The 22578-nt window shown below is 54.3% G+C and overlaps 1 protein-coding gene across 1 annotated transcript; it reads left to right on the top strand.

The window, feature by feature from the left end:
- Positions 1 to 5820: 5820 nt before the first annotated feature.
- On the top strand, positions 5821 to 17188 carry ANKK1 (ankyrin repeat and kinase domain containing 1). The gene is given in 11 exon segments (XM_072953816.1): positions 5821 to 6251; positions 10785 to 11082; positions 12223 to 12374; positions 12639 to 12688; positions 13305 to 13349; positions 13352 to 13459; positions 14133 to 14251; positions 14912 to 14948; positions 15861 to 16573; positions 16576 to 16773; positions 16775 to 17188. Coding segments are annotated over 11 exon segments (2565 nt in total).
- Positions 17189 to 22578: the final 5390 nt, after the last annotated feature.

Here is a 22578-nt window from a genome sequence, read left to right as displayed (position 1 = left end):
TGCCCACCGTCCCTCCCCGCCTCCCCTCAGGTTCATTGTCGGGCTCAAGCCACAGCCCAGTATCTGAAACTGAGGGGAAAGCGAAACTCTAACCCCTTGAACGTTTTATCTGAAAGCACTGCTAATCCATCAGCAGTCTGTCAGGTAACAGCTGGAGTCCCCCCGCTGCCGAGGATTACCTTCCCATCTGATCCGCCAGACACATCCCAAGAGGCGTGAGGTGGCGGGAGGGAGGCTGGGGCGCTTTCTCTGCGAAATGGAGGTGCTCAGATTTCTGGATACTGCTGTCCTGTCTCAGACCAAGTATGTAGAACAGTGCAGCACATAATAGGTGCTCAGTAAATACTTGTTGCTTGAATAATTAAACTTTATCAAGGGAAGGCATTAGGGGACTCTTACCAGGACCAGCCTAGGGTGAAGTCTGGCTACTCTCACCCGCTTTAAACTTTCCATTCCCCTCTCCACCCCACAACTGGTGGTAATGGTTTGGGCTAAAATACTGCAGTAACTAACAGCGTCCATTTACTGAATCCCCTGGGATGAGCGCCGGGCACTCACAGAAGACAGACACACAGTTTCTTCTCTCAAGGGGCACCAGGCCAAGGGAGAAGGGCAGACACACGGGGAATCACTTACCACTGGGCCTAGTGTGATGTTTATGGGACAGAGGTAAGGCTTCTAGCCCAGCAAGGGACATGGGGGTGGGAGACACCTTCCTGGAAGAGGCTAGAAGGAAGTCATTTCAAGGTTGGGCATGGGGCTGTGGGTAGAGAGAGAAGATGCGGGAGAAAGAATGAAACTTGGACTACATCCAGGGCTGGGTCAGGAGAATGTGCTCTGGTGCCGTCCTTCACCTTCCTGACCTGAAGACAGCTCCGTTAGCCCCCCCGCCCATGCCCTGCCACCTGAGCAGAATCTCCATCACCAGGCCAAGGAGATGAGGGGGTCTCTTACCCTTTTGAATTTCAAGGCAAAAAAGACTCATGACTCTCTTCGGTTACCTGTTCCAACATCATTCAATGCTATCACCTGGAGGTGCCCCTAGGCTCTTGCTCAGACCAGTCTTGGTTTCTGTGGACAGCCAGCCCTTGCGCTCCATGCCCACCCCCACTTATACCTGGAAAGGAGTTGACGCTTCAGTTTTCATCCTCAATAAGTCATCTCCTTCACTTCAAATCACTCCTGATTTAATGCTCCTTTCTCTTCGTGGTACCCCTAGTTAACTCCTCCAGGAGAGAGAGGATAGCTCAGAGCTGGATGAATTCCAGAGGACTCTCTTTTCCCAACCCCAGACTCCAGCTGCTTGACACCCTAAGTGCCAGTTTTCCAAACTCCATACTCCATCCAAGTTTACCAGCACATATATATCCGTTTCCCTCTCACTGGTGGAAAAGGGCTTTTGACAGTCTCAGGGACACATTGCTTTCTTCCCAGCCCAAAGAAGCAGAGACAAAGAGACATCCCCGCTACAACTATGTAATCCTGAAATTTCTCCAGAAGCCAAATGTGATAGAGCTAATACAGACCTTTCTAAGGCACAGCTTCCAGAGATATCCTTCACCCTCAGGCAAAGTCCTGGTGAGTGTAATTAGTCAAAGCCCTGCCTTCAGTACATCTCACCAGCCTTATCATTTTCCATTCCCACCAGCAACATATGAGGGATTCTCGTCTGCATTTTTTTTTTAAATTTTAGTCAATCTCATAGGCGTGTAGTGACATCTCATTGTGGTTTCAATTTGCATTTCCTTAATGACTAGTGCTAACATTTTTTGATGCATTTATTTGCCATCTGTATATCCTCTTCATTGAAGCATCTGTTCACATCTTTTCTCCATTTTCTAATGGGAGAGCTTACTATTATTTTTTTGTTACTGTTGAGTTTGGAGATTTCTTGGTATGTTCTAGAAAATTAGCACTTTATCAAATATGTGGTTTGCAAATATTTTCTCTTCATCTGCAGCTTGACTTTTCCTCCTCATCAGAGGATCTTGCACACAGTGAAAGGTTTTAATTTTGAGTAAGTTCAATTTCTCAGTTTTTCCTTTTGTGGAGGCTGTGGGTGGTGTTAAGCCTAAGAACTTTGTGCCTAATGCTAGGTTCAGAAGATGTTCATCTACCCTTCTCCCTAAAAGTTCTATAGTCTTATATTTTACATCTAAGTCAATATTCCACTTTGAGTTAATTTTTGGATAATGTGAGGTGTAGGTTGGTTCATTTTTTGCTTATGGGTGTTCATTTAGGGGTATTTTTGAAGGTTAACCCTTACCACAACTTTCTGAATTGAATCTTCTATTATCATCCCATTTCACAGATGGAACCCAGAGAGTTTTGGTCATGTGACAAGGCCCAACTGCTGATAAGTGGAAGGAAACAAGCCATGGTTTGAACGCAGGTCTACCTGCCTCATGTGCTCTTGCATTTAAGCCCTGCTGCTGCTGCTTCATTCTATCCCATTCTCTCTGGGAGAGTCTTGCTTCCTGGGCAGATGCCCCAGTTTCCTGAACACATTCCTTCATCCTGACCAACCTTGCCCTCACCTCAGTTCATGAGCTACCAGAGGTTAAGCCTGCCAGAATTCATCCAGGTGTCCTTCTGTGACACGTTGGCAGGGTGGAGAATGGGGACAGATTGGGGAATTTCCCTGTGTGCAAAAAGCTTGTCATTCCGGTCTGGGGAAAGGCTCACGTTGGATTGCAGCATCCTCCCGAGAACTGCAGAGCTAAACTGCCGGTCCTCTGGTCTAGGGTGGCAGGCTCCCTCACCAGAATAATCACACACATATAAAATTCATTTAATAATGCCGAGTCCAGAAAATTTCCATCCCTGATCTGCTAAAATAAAATATATTGATAGAGTCAACAGGAAGGACTCAGAGCCTCTTGGAGCAAAATTCCTCAAAATTCCTATTGGTTAGAGCCTGTTTCTTGGTCTTTCTGGTGGGATCGGATCATGGTCAGACTATCCCACCTGATTCATTCTCATAGTCACACCCCTTTCGGTTCGTGGATCGAAGGGGGTCACACCCTTTCCGGTTCGTGGGTGGGAGGGGCAGTGAAGGCGGTGCTTTCCTCTCCAGCTCCGTCCTCTCCACCCACTGGCTGTGGACCTCCCAGGCAGGCAGGACTTAAGAGCGTCTGCACTCAGACCACTGGGAAGACATCAGGAGCCTCTAGGTTGACCTTGCTCTTTCCTGAACCTTTAAGCATCACCCTTATTAATGAGGGATCCCAGGAACTCTTCGCTTCTGTGACTTTATATTCCGGAACGGCCCCTCTCCTTACTTCTCTCAGACTTTTTCCCAATTCTACTAGGCTCATGTCCTGGCCCAGTAGAGAGTCTGTAAAGCAGACTTTAGAGAGACAAAGGGGGCAGCAGGAGCCAAGTCTAACGACTCCAGTTGCTAGAGGTAAATCACACATCTGTTCTGCCAGATTCTTCAGAAGCCTCAGGGTTGTTTGAACCCTCAGCTTGGCTTTTTCAACAGGTAGGTCAATAGTAATACATCCCGGGTCCTTCATGCCCCTCCAGCCACCCTGTAAAGAAATTCAGAGTAGTTTTATTCAGGAACCTGGCTGCCGGCCTTGCGCCCTGGGTGTCTCCTCCCATGGGACAATTCTTGAGCATTCCTGCGATGGCTTCTGCAGAGGGCCAATGGCAGCTTCTGGTTTCTTGCTCTCCCTGGAGAGCCACTTCAGGTGTAACTGGGCCACGGGGAATTTCTTTAATGGATTTGGGCCATTCAGCCCTGGCACTTCCCCCAGCTCACTGGTCAGAGCTTGTTGAAGGTCAGAGCCAGAGTCAACCTTCCTCAGGGCCAGTGGGCCACCTTCCCATTCTCCATGCTCACCCACTCAGTGGAGGTGAGAAACATCTCTGCGGTCTCATATTCCTGACCATAGCACCTTCTGCCATCTTCTAAACATTCCTGGGGGAGCATTTGAGACTTATCTGGGGCAGGCAGGACTGCTCCAGGGGCAGTCAGTTCTCCTGTTCCCTGTCTTGCTCCAACCAAAGCAAGCCAGGGGCTTCCCTCTAACATTGTCTTTGTGGTACGTCTCTTGCTCAGGATGCAGTATCTTTCCCCTCCATCCTCTTCCAGGGAGCAGGATCTTGTTCCTTCCTTTCCCCCTTATCTTCTAAAGGCGACTCCTTACTCCTTTTATGCCCAACCCTTTCCACGAGGACCAAAGAGACTTCAGTTTGAATCTCAGCTCCTGCTTACTAGCTGTGTGGCCATTCACTACTCACTGTCTTCAAGACCAGTTCCCTCATCCCCTACAAAGAGGTAGACATTAACCTCATAGCATTATTATGGACTTGAACAAGACCACATCTATAAAGTGTACACGTAGGCAAAGGAACCACTGGTCCTGGGACAAAGTTAATGCTCGATATTGGCAACTGTCTCTGGACCAATCTTCAGTCCTTACTCTGCCCACCAGCATTCATCCTGGGGGTTTGCACGTGAATTGTTATCGGAAGAGCAAGTTCTCCCACCTGGGGTCCCTGCTCACCTGTCATGCCCACGCTGTTCCCTAGGAGTCTGGTAAGAGTCATGGATGAATGCCTCTACAGGTTAGGGCCAGAGGCAAGGCATGTCTTCCTCTGGTAGGAGGCCTCCTCAAACTTGAAGATGGTCACTCCGGGGGTTCCCTGTGGGTTTCATCCACCTGCCCAGCTACTGGTGAGAAGTGACTTTCCTGCACTGTCTTGTGACAGTTCCTTTAGTAGCACCTGCCCTGGAAGGGCCACCTATTCAGGCACTGATAATTTTCCCTGCTCTGTGGGTCTCTCAGATGAGAGGGCAGCTCCATGGACCAAGGACCCGGAGGCACCCCCCCCCCAACACTAGCCGCCCACCTGGCTTAGCACCAGGAGGCTTTCCTGCCTCCTCACTTGTATCCCCAGACATGGACCAAGGGATCTCCCACAGTGGCTGCCAGGAAAGAGGAAGGAAGCAGGGAGTCCGGAGAAAGGAAGAGGAGGCTCCCTAGATGTGCTACCCTGGGACACCTCCCTTCCCTTTGCCATTGGCTGACTTCACCCACCAGGACAGCTTCCCATCCGCCCAGCAGCCACGTTTGCTCTGCAGGTACATTTTCTCTCCCCTCTTGCCCCAAGTCTGCACTGAGCCCTCGGCCAGATTCCTCTACGGCCCCAACACTGCCCTGCGGTCATCCCCTCTCAGGCTGCCCCTCCTCCCAGCAGACAGGGCCCTGGTCATGCCCGAGTGGCTCCTGGAGCCTCATCTCTGGCCCCTGGCAACAAGCACCCCCAGTAACTGGGCCAAGGAGCTCACCTCCCCATGGTCATCCCCAGAACCGGTGTGCTGACCCTTCTGAGGCTGGGGCCGAGAGCAGTGCCAGAAAGGGGAGCGCCCTGCAGACAGGTGTCCAGCCTCTCACCCCATGGGTCTTGCTGACCCCTCCTTGGTGACCTTTAGCACGCGGAGACTGATTGACAGAGAAACAAACAAAAAGCCAACAACAGCTTTAAGCCAGTCAGGCCAACAGAGTCAGCCCAGTAGATCCCCATTACAACTTGTTTACTCCGTACTTGCTATGGAAGGGTCCCCCTTCCAGGCTCCCCCACACCACCAAAGAGACGCCTCGCACAACCTCGAACCTTGCAGAAACTTGTAAAAGTTGCATGAATAAGTGAATCAACTTCCACTTAGAACTAAATCAAAGGGGGCAGACCTCTCTGGCCAGATTCCTGCTTCCAAATTCGGAACGACTTCCTCTCCCAGCACCTACCCAGGCTCAAGGGCTGAGAGCTGGGGCTGGGGGGTTGGAAATCGCGGGCTGAGACTGAGGGAGGATGCCGGGCGGGGCGGGGTCTCTTGGGATGCTGTGGAGGAATGTTCCCCCTTTCAGCCCCAAGCCCCCATCGCTGCCGGGGGGGCCTCAGGGCTCAGGTTGGGTTTTCCCCGGCCCTGCGGGGCAGGAGCCGCTCCTCCTTGCGCGGAAGGAGGGAGGGCCGCCTGCCTCCCCATCCCCACCCTCCTGGGACCTGCGGAGCAGGAAGCGGCGGCTGCAGCCGCGCAGGGAGCGCGCGGAGCCTGGAGGGGCCGCGAGCGTGGAGCAGCGGCTGGGCAGCCTCCCCGTCTTCACCCGCGACGACTTCGAGGGCGACTGGCGCCGAGTGGCGAGCGGCGGCTTCGGCCAGGTGTTCCAGGCCCGGCCCAAGCGCTGGCGGACAGAGTACGCCATCAAGTGCCCCCCTGCCTCCTGCCTGACGCCACCAGGACCTCCCCACTCCTTTCATGGAGGGGAAACCGAAGCCTGGGAAGCTTCTGAGGGAGGGGCGGCCGGGTTGAGGCTGAGGATCGTCCTCTCAGAGTTTCTACACTCTGTCCAGTGGCCTGAGCTCCCCAGGCCCAGCTCTGTTTCCGTCTCTGAAATACCCTTGGCCCTGTGTGTGGAATCAAACCTGTTTGTGAAATCCACCGAGGTCAAAGGTGAGCAGGAACGACCCTGCAGAGATGCCTTTGTTCCATCCGACCTCCCAGACTGGTCCCGCCTCCTATTTTCCAGCTCCTCCTTCCTCCTGGGGGTCAGCCTGGTAGGACTGTTCCCTAAGGCCTTCTGCCACCCTCTACTCCGCCCCAAACTCGCAGGCCAGGCAGCGCCGGGCTTGCTGAGGGGCTGTGCCCCTGGGCTCAGGGATGCTCAGTGACCCCGGGGGAACCGCACTCACCCTCCCCCTGGCTGGCCGATGTGGCCCCGGGGCAGCCATCGCAGGCTGCGGCGGCTGCGGGAGACGTCTGCTGGCCTGAGAGCCTGTCCAGCCACTCGCCGGCCCTCACACAGGCCCTGCTGGCAGGTCGAGCCTGGGATGCTGAAGTCTCTGTCCTTGTTTTCCTCTCTGACGCCTCCCAAGTCCTGTCACACGCACGATGGCCACTCCTTGGCGTGCTTCCTTTTCCCTCCTACTACCTTTTTCCTTCTACTCTGCCTTCCCATTGAGATGAGGCTCCAGTCTCAATCCCACCACATTTGCTGATACTTGGTGTCTGGCTGGCCCAGAGAAACAAAGGGTCCACTAGAATGTCTATTTCTTGAGAGCAGGATCTGGCTCTGTTTTGTTCACTGCTCTGTCCTCAGTGCCTGGCACGTAACTGGTGTTCATGTTCGTTCAATGAGGTTGTTGATAATTAATAAATAGACTATGAAAAAAGGCCCAGGTTTGGAGAGAAAGACTGTGAGTTCACTTTTGTACATGTGGCGTTTTAGGCGCCTTTAAACAGCCGATAAGGACTTTCCAGGAGGCTTCAGAGTAAAGCACTGAGCTAACAATACAGAAATGTGTGAGTCATTTGTTTTAGGTGGTCACTGAAGCTAGGACATCGATGACATTCAATCATTCTAAGCGCTGAGTGAACAAAGCAAAGTTCCTTCCCTCATGGAGTTTATAATCTAATGGAGGAAGACAGACAACGAACAAACCAACCAACAAACAAATATTTTTATCCATATCCCTTACAACCATTTGACATTTTCCTTGATTAAAATTCCTAAGAGGAGAGTTGAGTAGTCTGACCTTCCAAAGAAACATTTGATCTGGAAATACTAATTTGTGGGCTTTCCTCTCTCCAAATGGCAAGATTTTATTTACAATGCTTCTCTGTTGTCCAGAAAGTAAAAAATGCTGTTACAATTTCAGTGTAACTGGTAGCCACAGATGACCGACTTACCAGTCACAGCTCTCCAGGCTAAAGCAAGAGTCTTACACGAAAACTTAACAAAGCTTCTAACTTTTGGGGGGGTGAAGTCCCCAAGCTTGCTGGTGGATTTCCAAGAGGGACTAAATGGAGGAAGGCAGAATGTCACAACCGCTATTCTTTGGCTCTTCAGCTGGGTGGGTGTCCTGGAGTTTGTACCAGAGCTACCTTATAAAAACAAAAACGAAAACACTGCTACCAAATCTGTTTGAGCAGTCCAGCCAATAAACACCAATAAAGCAAGGTGTGGTTTTTTTGCAGGTTAGTTGGGGTCTTAATCATCTGTCTTTCATCATCTGTTTCTTCCTCTTTTCACCTTTCCCACTTTATTCCTCCCCTTCATCCTCATCATCTTCATCTTCATCAACTTCTCCATCACGTCCGAATTCTTCCTCTTCCCTAACTTCATCTTCATCATCTTTCCTTTCTACGTCTTCTCCTCCATCTTTTTCATCATCAGACTCTTCCTTCTCACCATCCTCTTCCTCCTCCTTGTCCTCATCTTCTTCCTCCTCCTCTTCTGGGAGGGATAAGGATGGTTGGAGTTGGAATAGGGTTGCTATTTTCTATAGCCTTGAAGTCCTTACTAACTAGGTACCATTTGAGAATAGAGATTTGAAGCAAAGAAAGAGCAAGCCATGTGGCTCTCTTAAGCTCTCTTAGTGGTCTAGGCAGAGGGAAGAGCATGTGCAAAGGCCCTGAGGTGGGAATAGCCTTGACATGATGGAGGAAGAACTAGAAGTCCTTCCAGCAGGAAGAGAGTCGGGGAAGGAGTGATGAGCAGGGGACGAGATCAGCAATCTACACCTAGGAGCAGGACAGGCAGGGCCGAATAAGCCAGCGTCAGACCTTCGGCTCTTACTGTGAATGAGAAGAGAAACACTGGGTGGTCCTGAGCAGAACAGTGACATGCGCTGATTGGTGTTTTAAGAGTATCACTCTGGCTGCCAGTGAAGGAAAAGAGACAGAAGTAAAGAAGCCAATTGGGAGGCTGGGGCCACGATGCCAGTGGACAGAGGTGACGTGATGTGTGGTTGGATTCTTGCTATATTTTGAAGGTGGAGCTGATAGGGTGCGCCAAGGGAAGGAGAGGAAGGGAGAAATTAAGGATAACATCAGGACCTTTGAAGGCTAGAAGGATGTAGGCCCCACTCACTGGGATGCAGAAGGCTGAGGGAGGAGCAGGATTGAGGGGAGAATGGAGAGTTCAGCTTTAGATGCATTAAATGCTGAATACCCAGTTGGAAGTTCTGAGATTGCCTAGAGATGGCACAGAGTGAGGGGAGGAAAGAAGAGGGCCTGGGACTGGGCCCGCTGGTCCAGGAACAGAATGGGAACCCGCGAAAGAACCACAGATGAACTGACCCTAAGCCGAGAACTGGAAATTGCTAGTAGGCTACAGTGGGGGTCATTGGTGACTTTACTAACAGCTGCTCAGTGGAGTATTAAGACCAGAAACTGGATGGAAGGGGGTGGTGGGAGATGAGGAAAAGAGAGAGACAATGGATGCAGCAAGTGTTTTCAAGAAGTCTGGGTGTCAAGGGTTAATTGTGCAAATTACTGTTGTTCCCATTTTACAGTTAAGAAACTGAGGCCCGGCAAGTTTGCTTGTTCAGGGTCATGCAGAAAATAAATGGTGAAAATGGAATTTGAAATCAGAGCAGTGCAATCCCAGATCCCTTGCTTTTTCTACTTCATGACACAGGTCTTCTAGTTCCTGTGAACTCAAAAGGACAAGATTTAAAAATATTTAAAAAAAATATCAGAGGGAGAGGGAGATCCCTTGAACGGTAAAGAAAGTAAAAGATGGGGGTATAGCTCAGTGGTACAGCGTGTGCTTAGCATGCATGAGGTCCTGAGTTCAATCCCCAGTACCTCCATTAAAAAATAAATAAACCTAATTACCTACTCCCCAAAAGTAAAAAATAAATAAAACAAACTCAACTGTATTTTAAAAAAATAAACAGTAGAGAAGTAAATAAGAGAACAGCAGAAACCTGGACTAGCCAACCCTTCCAGATGTGAGGGAGAGCAGAGGTTTTTTCCTAGAGGTCAAGAATCTCTGGCTGGCTTCCCAGGGACGTCCTGCGAGCACATTTCCAGCAGCCTCTGACTGCAGGGCCAACGCAGCTTTGCAAATACTTTGCTTTTTAAAAATGTCATTTCTCCTTAACCTTCATCCCCGCAGTCCCTGAGCAACCCCTAACAATTTGCATATTTACTGTTCCGTGGGCAGGTATAGTGAAAGGAGTGAAAGGTTTGCAAATGCTTATTTTGTAAGGCTTTCCCCGTAAGTCTTGACTTCTGTTCAGTTCCACAAGGATGCGTTGTGCTGTGCATGGCCATGTGCTGTGGGGAGGACAAAGATGGATAATTAAAGTTCATCTCTAAAGTGGAATACCACGCAGCCACTACAGAGCTCGCTTTGGGAGAATAAGGACGTAGGATGCTCCACTAACAGGGAACAGCAGGTCATAAAACAGCCCACACTATGTGATGGCGAGGGGGAGAGAAGAAAGGAATGAAAGGGAGGGAGAAAATGTATTGAAATGTGTTGGGAAAGAATATACTAAGTGATGAACAGAGGCCAGCTCTGGAAGGTTGGATTACTGAAGATGTAACTTTCTTTTCTATTCCCTAGATTTTTCTACAAGATATATGTATTACTTTCATAATCAAAATGGCAATAAATGATATTTTAAAACAGAAGTAGGAGGCATGCCATTGGTTCTCCAGGGGCTTGCGATCTCCTGGGAGGAGACAGACTTACAGACAAGTAGCCAGAATAAATGGTAGGCTTTTTGTGGCCACTTCTATAGAATGGGCTCCCTCTTAAATTTGCAGATTCATCTACTTGCTGACTCGTTGCTGGGGCCACCTGGACCCTCATCTGGGCATCCCCTGAGCATCCTTTCATGCCTCTTTCCTCCTCCACTGCCTTGCAAGCTCCTGAGGCTTCTCTGGGTCGCACAGCCTGGCAGCAAGCCTAGTTTGTGTGTTCTGCTAGTTGCACTTGTAATTAAAGGGTCACCTCCTTCCATCTCGTGCTCCTGCCCCTCCATAGCTCCGAGGTGAACTGCCTCATTAAAGAAGCAGCCAAAATGGAGAAGATCAAGTTTCAGCACATCGTGGCCATCTATGGGGTATGCAAGCAGCCCCTGGGTATTGTGATGGAGTTCATGGCCAATGGCTCCCTGGAGAAGACGCTGCCCACCCACAGCCTCTGCTGGCAGCTCAAGTTCCGCATCATCCATGAGACCAGCCTGGCCATGAACTTCCTCCACAGCATTAAGCCACCTCTGCTCCACCTGGACCTCAAGCCAGGCAACATCCTCCTGGACAGCCACATGCATGTCAAGGTAAGGTCCCTGGTGAACCTCTCTGCCCCTTTTACTCCAGAGTCTTCTCCCGATGAGCAAGATTATCTACCCGCCTGACTGACCTGTCAAGGGTTTTAAGCAGCTCCCTTCATGGACAAATACTACAGGCAGGGATCACACCTAAAGCAGATTGGAATTTGGTGCATGAAACTGGGTATCAGGATGCCTGCAATAAACCTCTTTGGATCTCAGTCTTTCATTTCCAGAGTGGGTAGAATAACCCCAGTCTGTCCCGTTCTTTGCTTCAAACGAGGATGCATGTAAAGGATGAGATGATTCTTTAAAAAGATCACAATGGCCATTTTTTCAGTTCCTATAAAACACGTCACACTTTTATTTCTGCCCCAGGACCTTTGCACATTCTGTTCTCACTGCCAAGAACAGTGTTCCCCCACTCCCCCTAGCAAAGGCCTACTCATCTTTCAGCTCTCAGCTTAAACAGCACCTCCTCAGGGAGGTTTTCCCTGATCCACCCCTACAAGCCCCTGTTATACACCGAAGCTGTCCCTCTGTCTCTCCACGTGGCTAACCCCGATTGTAAGTGTATAGCCATTTGTGAAACTTTTTCATTAGTGACTATATTTGAATAAGCACTTAGGAGAGCCATAGGTGCAAAGACCTGTCCCCAGTGCCTGGCCTAGTTGGCACTCAGTGAATTGTCAGTCAGTGTCTGAATGAATCAATGGATATAATCAAAGTGCGGGATAACAGACATGGTGTAAGTGCTTCAGGGCTCGTGGCAGTGGGGTGAACGGAAGCTCACCGAAGCTGGCAGCTGTCTCCACAGTCCTCTGGGTAATGGCTGCACCTACCACGTGCTACACCAGGCACGGTTCTGAGTGCTTTTTGCCTGTTTCCTCATTTCATGTTCATAGTAGCACTAGGACCTAAGTACCCATATTTTTCCATTTTATAGGTGAGGCAATTGAGGCTCTGAGAAGATAACTAACTTGTCCACGTTCATTGTGTCGTATGTGGTAGCCCCAGGAGAGAGCTCATGCTCTCAGTGGAGACACTAGACTGGAAATGAAGACAGGGCAGGGATGAGAAGTCCAGGCAGTTTTCTGGAGGCCAGACTGTCTTGCCCCACCCCCATCGCCACCTCTGGCTTCCTCCCAGGTTTCAGACTTCGGCCTGTCCAAGTGGATGGAACAGTCGACCCGGATACAATACATCAAGAGGTCAGCTCTGCAGGGCACACTGAGCTACATCCCCCCTGAGATGTTCCTGGAGACTAACAAGGGCCCGGGGCCCAAATACGATGTGTACAGGTGAGGAGGAGGCTGGGCTCCCTGCCACACACCCAGGAAGTAGCTTGTTGTCAACCCTCTGCCTGGACTTCACCGGCCCAGAAGGCAGGGCAGGACAGGGATGAGGTCTGGCCCCACCCTGCCCACGTGGGAGGAGGAGGGATGGAGGGCGGCTCTGGCTGGAGAGGCTTTAACCTGGGATTGTGTGGTCCGTGGGACCCCCCTGGCTGGGGTGACCGTGGATATCCAAGAAAGTCACTCAGGGTTACTGTCCCCTGTATGCAGCTTTGGGATTGTCATCAGGGAGCTCCTCACGCAGAAGAAACCGTGCTCAGGTAACAGGTGATGGTGGCACTGTCAGGTGGGGTCCTGGAAGGGGCTGTGGGAGGGTGGGGGCTCGTGGGGGTGGGGCAGGTGGCAGTTTGTGTTGGGAATCACACTGCTCTTTCAGGAGTCCTGTCCTCACCCCCCCCCATCCTTCCTCCCCTAGACTTCCTAGAGCTCATGTGACAGTGAAAGGCAGGACAAAACTCAGCCCAGGCCACGCTTTCTGCCTCTAATTCCTTGGCTTCCAAGTGCTCTTTCCTGCCTCTTCCACCCCCAGCCCTGCCACCCAGGTGCCAGGCAAACAGATTGTCAGGGAACTTGGATAACCTAGTGAAGTTCAAAGTAAACTAGTCCAGCTGCTCAGTCCTGCCGCCTTGGGACAGCAAAGGCTGGCAGCGAGGGGCGTGGCCCGGCGTGGCCTGGGAGGGGCTGGAGCTGGACCAGAGACCCAGCTGCTGAAGTCTGAACCTCAGGTCGGCCTGTAGTTTAACCCTTAACTCACCGCGCATTTATGAAGCCCCTGCTGTGTGCCCTGCCCTGTCAGGATCCTCAGAGCCCCAGCCTCCTGCCCAGCCCCTCCGCCCCTGTCCCCCAGCACCGTACAGCCTGGGCTTCCCGTCACAGGCTTCAACATGATGACCATTATCATCCGAGTGGCCGCAGGTGCGCGGCGTCCCCGCAGCCTGCCTCCGATGAGTGGCCGGGTGAAGTCCAGCAGGTGGTGGACCTCATGAGGCACTGCTGGGACCAGGACCCCAAGAAGAGGCCTTGGTTTTCAGGTTTTCATCAGCCTGGCCTACACAAGGACTGGGGAGGGGGGTGGGGTAGGGATCTTGGTGGGCCTGGAGAGATGACTGAAGCCCCAAGCCACTCCTGAGAGCTCTGCAGGGAGGGCCCTGATGGCACTGGGGCAGATTCTGCACCACAGTGCAGGGGGATGGCCCGTGGGGCCAGAGAACTGCAGTCCAGGCTCTTCGGGTTAGTGTAGACCCCTCTGGGAGGTAGAGCAGAAAACCCTCGTTTTCCGAAGGCATCTGGGCCTGGCTCTGCTGCTTCTGGGTCTCCAGTTAGCTGCAGTGTCCTCACTGTGAAATGCTCCCAGACCGTGAGATCACAGGATGGATGGACCCTAAGGTCATCCCCTCCTTCGGGGATTATGTAAACGCACATATACGTGTAAACGTGAGCGTCTTAGAGATCGCCTAGCCCTGCCCCCTCATTCTATTGAAAAGGTCTGACCCTCAAAGGGTCGACGACTTGCCAGATGTGGCCCCACTGAGCCAAGGCTGGGACCCAGCTCGCTTCCCTTCTGGTGCGCATGTGCGGATGGCCCCGAGCCCCGGGATGGGCTTTGGGATGGAGGACCCAGGACATGTTAGCGTATTTAAAACGGGGAGGGAACTGCTGGCCAGCCTGTCACTTCTTTTGCTCTCTCTCTGTTTCGTGGAGCAGACATCACAATCGAGACAGACATGCTGCTGTCCCTGCTCCAGAGCGCTGTGGCCGACCCGGAGAGCGAGGCCCTGGCCAGGAAGGTGTCCTGCACACGGCGCCTGCGCGGGCCCCGGCAGGTGAGTGGGGGCGGCGCCCGCTCTCTGGCAGGCGCTGAGGATGCGCGCACGGGCGTGCCCTCCTCGCAGGCCGCATGGCCGAGGGGCAGGTGGGGACCGGAGCCGGTTCAGCCTCCGCGGGCCAAGCCAGGCAGCCACTCGGGGACACCTTTTCCTGATTTGCTCAAAGGTGGTCTAAGGGCTGGTGGTAGCCGAGAGCCTCTGAGAAGGACATGCCTTCGCTTACATGTGTGGGATGAAACAGAGCGGGTCCTGCGGAGGGAGACCGCGGCTCTCCCGGGCTCCCCCAGGCTCTCCCACCGTGGGTGTCAGCGAGCATCATCCCTGCTCGCCGGTCCATAGCCTCACCTGCGGGCCAGCCATGGGCTAGCGTGTGGCTCCCAACTAAACTCAAGGAGCCCCCCTGCCTTCCCTGTGGCCTGTGGGGAACTCAAGGCCCTGGGCCCCCTCTTTCTGGGAGGGTATCTCCTGCGCAGGGTTTTCCTCTAGACACAGCTGGTGGCAGAGGTGAGAGAGGAGAGGGTCTCCGAGGATGGGGTGGGCTGGGAGTCCTGACAGGTGGCAGAGAGTGCCGGAGAGAGGGGAGGTGTGGAGGACGGCACAGACCAGAGCTACCCTGCCCACCTGGTCTCCCCTCCACATCTGCTTCCGCCTCCCCAGGTCGGTGAGGAGGTCGGTCAGGAGCTGACAGACAGCGGTGAGTCCCGAGCACACAGCTGGAATCAGAGAACCCACAGCGAGGAGAAAGTGGAATCAACCCCTATCCTTTCCGCAGCCTCGCTGGCCCGCCCTCTTCCCCAGGCCCATCACAAATCAGGAGTCCAGGTGTCCCTTTCCCAGCACTTGGCCCTGTGTTCCAGAAATGCACACGCCCTGGGGGGTCCTGGCTTTGCTTCCCCTTCAGGTCTGTGTTCTTTTGAGGCCGGACTCCTCCCTTCCCGGCCTGAGGGACCGGGGAGCATCAGTTTCCAACCACGGCTGCGTAATTAGAATTACTTGGGAAATGAAAAAAATACACGTTGCCTGAGCCACCCTAGAAAAATTCAATCAGAGTCTCTGGGGGTTTGGCCTGGGCAGTGATTTTCGTTTGTTTGTTGTTCTGTTTTGGAGATTGTTGCTTTTAATTCTAATGTACCACTGGGAAGAGCCGGAGGAAGTGGATCCTTAATGACCTCAGGAGGAGTTCAGATCCCAAAGCTTCACCACAAATTGATCTTCAACTTGCATTTATTTACTTTGTGCCAAGCGCTCCTCTGGAGGTTCTCACCTACGTGATTTGTCCTCCCAGTGGTGGCGTGAGGTGGGCATTATTCGTGTGCCCTTTACAGATCAGGATCTAGAGGCTTAAAGAGGCAGAGGGCACATGATGCTAAGGGGTGGAGTCAGAATTTGCACCCCAGACTCTCTCTCTTCCTCATCTGTACGTAAAGATGCCAGACTCAGCTCTCTAGGACAGTGGGGCCCACGTAGAGATCTGGGGTATCGAGAAAGACATTGCCCTCCTCTATGTCTTGGTTCTGGATGGTACTTCCAGGAGGCAGGGGGATGGCCAGGATGACCTTTGGATAGGTCAGAGGTCCTTTTCTCAATCTCATCTTCCTCCCAGCAGACTTAGCAGACTACTTGAAGCAGGTCCTGCAGCTCTCAGACAGTGAGAGCCTGGTCCCAAGTGATAAGCAGCTGCATTTATGCCAGAATAAGGTCACCCCTCTCCACTTCCTGGTGGCGCAGGGCAGCCTGGAGCAGGTGAGGCTGCTGCTGGCCCACGAGGTCGATGTGGACTGCCAGACAGCCTGCGGCTACACGCCCCTTCTCATCGCCGCCCAGGATCAGCAGCCCGACCTCTGCGCCCTGCTCCTGGAGCACGGCGCCGACGCCAACCTGGAGGATGAGGACGGCTGGGCCCCGCTGCACTTTGCGGCCCAGAATGGGGATGACTGCACCGCTCGTCTGCTCCTGGACCACGGGGCCCGTGTGGACGCCCAGGAGCATGAGGGGTGGACCCCACTCCACCTGGCCGCGCAGAACAACTTTGAGAACGTGTCACGGCTTCTGGTCTCCCGTCAGGCTGACCCCAACCTGCGTGAAGCTGAGGGCAAGACCCCGCTCCATGTGGCTGCCTACTTCAGCCACGTCAGGCTGGTTAAGCTGCTGACGGTGCAGGGGGCCGAGCTGGATGCTGGGCAGAGAAACCTGAGGACACCACTGCACCTGGCGGTGGAGCAAGGCAAAGTGAGGGCCATCCAACACCTGTTAAAGAGTGGGACGGCCCACGATGCCCTTGACCAGAGCGGCTGCAGCCCGCTGCACATCGCGGCTGCCGCCCGCTGCACATCGCGGCTGCCAGGGGCAAACACCTCATCTGCAAGATGCTGCTCAGGTACGGGGCCAGCCTTGAGCTGCCGACCCGGCAGGGCTGGACAGCCCTGCATCTAGCAGCCTACAAGGGCCACCTGGAGATCATCCACCTGCTGGCTGAGAGCCGCGCGGACGTGGGGGCTCCCGGAGGCATGAGCTGGACCCCCCCTGCACCTGGCTGTTCGCCATGGGGCAGAGGGGGTGGTGTCAGTACTCCTGCAATGTGGGGCTGACCCCAATGCTGCCGAGCAGTCAGGCTGGACACCTCTTCACCTGGCGGTCCAGAGCGGTGCCTTCCTGTGTGTCACCAACCTCCTGAAGCGCCAGGCAGACGTGCATGCCAGCAACAAAGTGGGCTGGACACCTGCCCACCTGGCTGCCCTCACGGGCAATATGGCCATCCTCAGAGTGCTGATTAAGGCCGGTGCCTGGCTGGACACCCAGGATGGGGTGGATTGCACCCCCCTGCAGCTGGCCCTCCGGAGCCAAAAGCAGGGCATTGTCACCTTCCTAGAGGACAAGGATCCCTCGCTAGCCATTCTGGGCAGGGCTGAGCCTGGAGCCCAGACGGAAGTTTAGACAACCTGGGGTCTCCTGGGGGAAGTGCAGCTGGACTTCTGACAGGGCCCCTTTCTTGTACTTGCCACCTGCCCCTTTGACCTTGAGAGGAGACAGGAACCTGATCTCCTGGGTGATGGAGGGCCAGGAAGGGGGACATTGAGTTGTAGCTCGACTAGTTGTAGCTAGGAAGGGGTCCCCTTACCTTTCAGCTCCTCCTCTGTGTGCATCTCCAGCAGACCCCTGGCCTCCTCCTCCTGCACCTGGACCCCAGCCCCCAAAGTGAGTTCCTTCTTTATTCCCAAGGCTCCTGGCAACTTTAACCACTTGCTCCTGAGCTCACAGGGGCCCTTGCATCCTAGAAACCCTCTCTGAAATCGGAGGGAGGCACAGAGGAGAAGGAATTGTTCCCTCCCAGCTCATGTCTGCGTGACTTGCCCCCTGGGTGGTGGAAGGGGGGGTGTTGCTCAGGGCTGCCAGGCGCGTGTGCTTTGTGCATGGCCAGGAGCAAAAGTTTGGAGGAAATTTCCACTTCCCATTGAAAGCCCCAGCCAGGCCCCTGCGACTACACTGACCACCTTCCTGGTGGCCCTGGTCCCGGTGCCTGGGTCTGCCCCCAGTCTCTTACGGAGGAGGAAAGGATCTGCTCCAACTGCCCACGAGGGATCCTACACGGGTCCTCGGTCCCCCTGTCCCAGCCTTTGCTGTGCCGGGCCAGGTTTCAAACCCTGATGTCAATAAAGCCGTGGATCTGAGCCCCCTGCTTAGAGATTGACTGACCTCTGGGGCCAGTGGCATTGCTATGGGCCGTGTGCGAGCGTGTGCGTGTGTGTGTGGTGCGGTGTGTGTATAATACATAGGGATGAGTTCCCACCGAGAAGGAGGCAGGTGCGGTTGTGGGAGGGGGCGAGGTGGTGATGTCACACGGTGGGTAGTTTATCTGGGCTCTGTGTGGAGCCCACAGGGCAGGGACCTCCTCCTCGCCTGTGGTGCAGGGAGCTCGCTCCCTCTGGGTGTGGGGCAGACTGGGGCTGCTCGCACCATCCTGTGTGACTGAGCCCTGGCTCAGCGGCCAGCGGCTTCTCCTTCCTCTCAGGCCCTGCCAGGGCTGGCCCACTGTTGGGAGGGGGCGGGGCGGGACTGCAGGTTGTGGTGGGGGGACCAGCACCCTCAGGCTCCTATCCTGCTCCTCTCTCCCTCTTCAGGCAGATGGAGCAGACTCTCCAACTAAAGGATGTTTTGTTAGCTGTCAGAGAAAAGGAATCCTCTGCCCAAACCACTGGCTGGGGACAACCCCAGCCAGCTGGCAGGCGCACCTTTGAGTGTCACCCTCGAGGGCTGGGCGTGGGGCCATCACTCACCAGCTTCGCGTGAGCATGGGATGACAGAGGCAGAGCAGAGGATGCCGGTGGCCCCATGTACATGCCGAGTGCCTGAGACCTTTCTAGCAGAGCTGGTGGCATTGCGTCTCCCACCCTGTGATCCCTGGGCTCTGGTGCCAGCCTCACGGCCCCTGGATACTCCCCTCACCAAGCCACAGCCTCCAGCTGTCACAGAGAGCCCTGGGGCAGCACTGAGTTGAGTTGTGCCCTGGAACAGAGGTTATAAATCAAGCCTGCACATTAGGATCTCCTGGGCGAGGTGTGGGCATGTGGGGAGAAAGGAAAGCGTTTTTAAATACTTGGCCCTACCTTTGACCAGTTAAACTGGAATCTAGGGCAGGATCCTGGTATTAGCTGGAGAGCAGCCAGAACTGAGAGCAACCACCAGGGGGCGTTGCGTGGTTTCTCTCTATGACTTTCCTTAGCATCACCGCAGACACCCCCTCAACCCACACCCCCAGGGATGGCTGTCTTTTCCTCTCCAGGTTGGCTGAGGGGAGACTCCTGAGGACTTGGGGGCGTGGGGCAGCCTCACCTTCTCCCTGCAATGAAGCCCTGGGTAAAACTTGTAGTTGCAAATGGCCCTGGGAGTTCTGTGTTTCCTAGAACACGCAGGAGCAGGAGGAAAGGGAGGGGGCATGGTGCTGGTGGCTTCTCGCACCCTGAGGTCTGAGTCTAGATCCAAGCGTGGGATTCTGCCTGAGCCGGGGAAGGGGTGTGGGGCTGCATGTTCGTGCACCTATTGTCCTGTAAATGGCAGAGACCGCACAGAGATGCCCTAGGGTTCTTTTCAACTCTGACGATCCCAGGGTCTAAGCGGAGATCCTCAGACCCTTGCTTTCTCTACTCCCTTCCTCCGAGAGATAACTGAGGTGATTTCAGGCCAGCTCCAGCCAACACAGCCTTTTCATTGCCTACTAGAATCTTCTTTGCCTTTCTCAAGCCAGCCCTAGCCAGACACAGACACAGACCCATGCAGACACACACGGCATCTACTCTGAGTCCCATTTCAACACAGCTGCCTTCTAGAGGTCTCCTCGGGGTGTTTAGAATTGGATTGTTGTGGGGCCCTTGAAATTCCTAAGGAGAAGGTCTCTAGGTGAATTTCAAAACTGTTTTGGGGAGACTAGAGGGGGAGGGGGATAGGAACCCATGATTTCCTATGGGGCACTTCCACGTGGAGGTCCTGTAGACCCTAAACTCAGTGTCCCAAACTGAGCCTTCCTGTCCCCTCCACTAGCCTGCTCCCCCCTTCCTCCTCACTTGGCTAAGGGACCCCAACTCTTAATGTAGGGGTCATTCTAGATCAGCTCTGTCCAACAGAACTTTTCGAGAAGATGGAAATCTTCCGTGTCTGCCGCTAACTCCACATGTTGCTGAGCATTTGAACTATGGCTGGTGCAACTGAGGGACCCAATTTTTCATTTCAACAGGTTAACTTTAAGCAGCCACAGGTGGCTGGCGGACGGTGCAGTCTACAGTCTCCCTCTCCCCAACCAGTCTGTTAGCGAGCCGAGCGGGGTTGATCAGGAAGGGCTTTCGTTTTGGGGGTGCAGGTGCAGACAGCGGAAGAGATGGGGACGGGAGGGTGGGCACCTCTGGGGTGACCTTGATGTCCGTCTCAATTCTGGAGCTTAGATTCAATATGAGAGGCAACTGGGAGCTGCTGTCACTCCGAGCTGAGGGCAGATGCAATCAGAAGGAATCACTCATTCCCAAGACGCTCTCAGCGGCGTGTCGGGTGAGGGAAGGGGTGGCAGAGGAGGGGGTCCCGCCTGTGAGGAGGTTGGAGTCTGGCAGAGCTGGGGTGGGGTCTTTACCCAGACTCCCTGGGCTCAGCCTCCTTATTTGTAACAGGTTTATTGTCAAGAGGATGAAATTAAATGATGCGTGTTACCAGCTCGTGCTGGGACTCACTTTACTTTGCTTCTTCCCCATCATTCTGGTCCTGTCCTTTCTCACCATGTTTCTGTCCCATGCACCCGGTACCTTCATCTAGACTAGAGCCTCCTTCCTGGTCCTAAACGCTGCTTAAACCATCCGTCCCTCCCCAAGGACGCTCCTGGGCCCTGGGAGATGTCGCCACCTATTGGCTGTCCCCAGAAATGCAGATGACCCGGGTAGGTCTACCTGGTGGCTTCCTGCGCTGGGAGAAGCCATCCCTTGGTGGGTTTGCCCTGATTGTGAGGCCAGGAAACTGGAAGGAGCAGGGAGGCTGGGCAAGCTGTGTCAGCAGGAGTTAAAGTGCAGCAGTGCAGACGTCCAAACAGGCTTCTGCGACGTCTCAGAGGACAAGCCGGCTCCGGGAACTGGTGGAGTCTGCCCCTCCCCGGTCCTGGCACTTGTGGCCCCTCACACTGCAATTGTCACCATGGGATCCCCAGTGATCAGTGGAAAATGCCTTGAGGCTGAAAAGATATCCTAGACACGGGAGGAAATGAGGAGACCGGGAGAGTGTGTCTGTCCCAAGCTGACCTGGGGCATGGAGCTCCAGGAAAGAGTGATGAGGGGCCAGGCTGAAGAGGAGGAGGCCGGTCTCCAGCCATGGCAGGGGAGGGGGAGCAGCCAGTGGGCAGAGCAACAGAGCATCCCCAGGGCTCCCTGAACTTATGGATGGCATCTCTCATCCTCTGTTCGAGAGCATTCCTCCCCTGCCACCCCCACCCGCACCAACAGAACACAACTCCCTACTTGTTCAGCCTCCAGTATGTGGCTCCAGCGTCCCCAGGCCTGTGTCCTCTGGCCCTACAGCTAGTCCCGCCACCGCGCCCACAAGCACAGGCCGACCCCACGGCTCCCTTCCTGCTCGCACTCCTGGTCCCCTCTCCTCCCAGTGCCCTCTGGGTCCCACCTGTCCTTCAGCATCCAACTTGCCTGCACACTCTCCCTTGCTCTGGCAGTCCAAATGGCCATCATGCCCCCCAGGGGCAGCGTCCTAAAAGTCTTGTCCCAAATGGTTTTTCCTTCTCTCTCTCCTTTTTTTCTGAACACAGTAGTCAGTCTCTTCCAACTTTGCTCAGAGCTGGTCAGGGAATGGGAAGAATGAATAAGATAAGATGTAGGATTGAAAGACCTGGGCTGAAAGGTCAACCTTGCCACCTGGGCCACCACCCTTCCTGCATGACAGACTTGGGGTCATAGGGACCAATCCCTGGGCGTGATGAAGAGGACAGAAGATCACATGAGGCGAGGCCCACCACGGCCCCTGCATAGATGGATAGTGGGTGCTAACGCCACTGCACAGCCTGAGCGCTGGGGCCCCGGGTTGGGGGAGACAGGCAGTAGGGAACAGGGCCAGGCCACACATCCTCAGGACAGGAGTGGTGTGGGAAGGGATGCCAGATGGGTGGGCACACTGACAAGGCCCCCAAGGCGGGTCGGTCCTCAGAGACCCTGGCTGCAGGCAACTGACTGTCCCTGTTCCGAGACCACCAGGAAGCAGGGTCTGCGGTCACTTCTCTCAGGGACCTCCCATCCTGCTGTTGAGGAAGTCCTCTGCCATCAGTCTTCTTGCCAAGTCCCTGCCTACTTGTTCCAGGCCGAGCACGCTGGGGCTGCTGCCTCCAGTGTCCTTGTCATTGTCATCTAGTGCCCTTGGCAGTGGTCACCATTCCTAGCCAGGAGCTGTGATTGTTGGACTAATGCCCGAGAGGGCCGGGAGCATGGAGGACTTGCATTCCCAAGTGGACATCGGAGAGGACGGATGCAAAGTGCCCTGCTGTGCCGAACCCGGAAGCCTCCCGCCCTAACGTGGTGCTTCCTTGCTGCGGTCTGGGGGAGGGGGTCAGGGGGTGCCGACTCCACCTTCTGTAAAGGCAGATCAGTGATCCTTTGATTAAAAGGCATTCTACCGACAAAGATGGGCGCAGAGACGGAAGTCCAGAGAACGGCAGAGAGGAGAAAAAAAATCAGAGGACTTCAGCCTGCTTCAGCCTCCCTTCTGCCCTCGCTGTCCCGGCAAAGGAACCGCGATCCGGGCCCCTGGGGAGAGAGCCAGAGCCTGGGCCGCCCCCTTCCACCTTGACGTTC

The sequence above is a fragment of the Vicugna pacos genome, chromosome 33 (genome assembly GCF_048564905.1).
Source record: "Vicugna pacos chromosome 33, VicPac4, whole genome shotgun sequence".
NCBI classification, from domain to species: Eukaryota; Metazoa; Chordata; class Mammalia; order Artiodactyla; family Camelidae; genus Vicugna; species Vicugna pacos.
The sequence above is the reverse complement of the archived record's forward strand: the minus strand, read 5'-3'. Positions and strand labels throughout refer to the sequence as shown.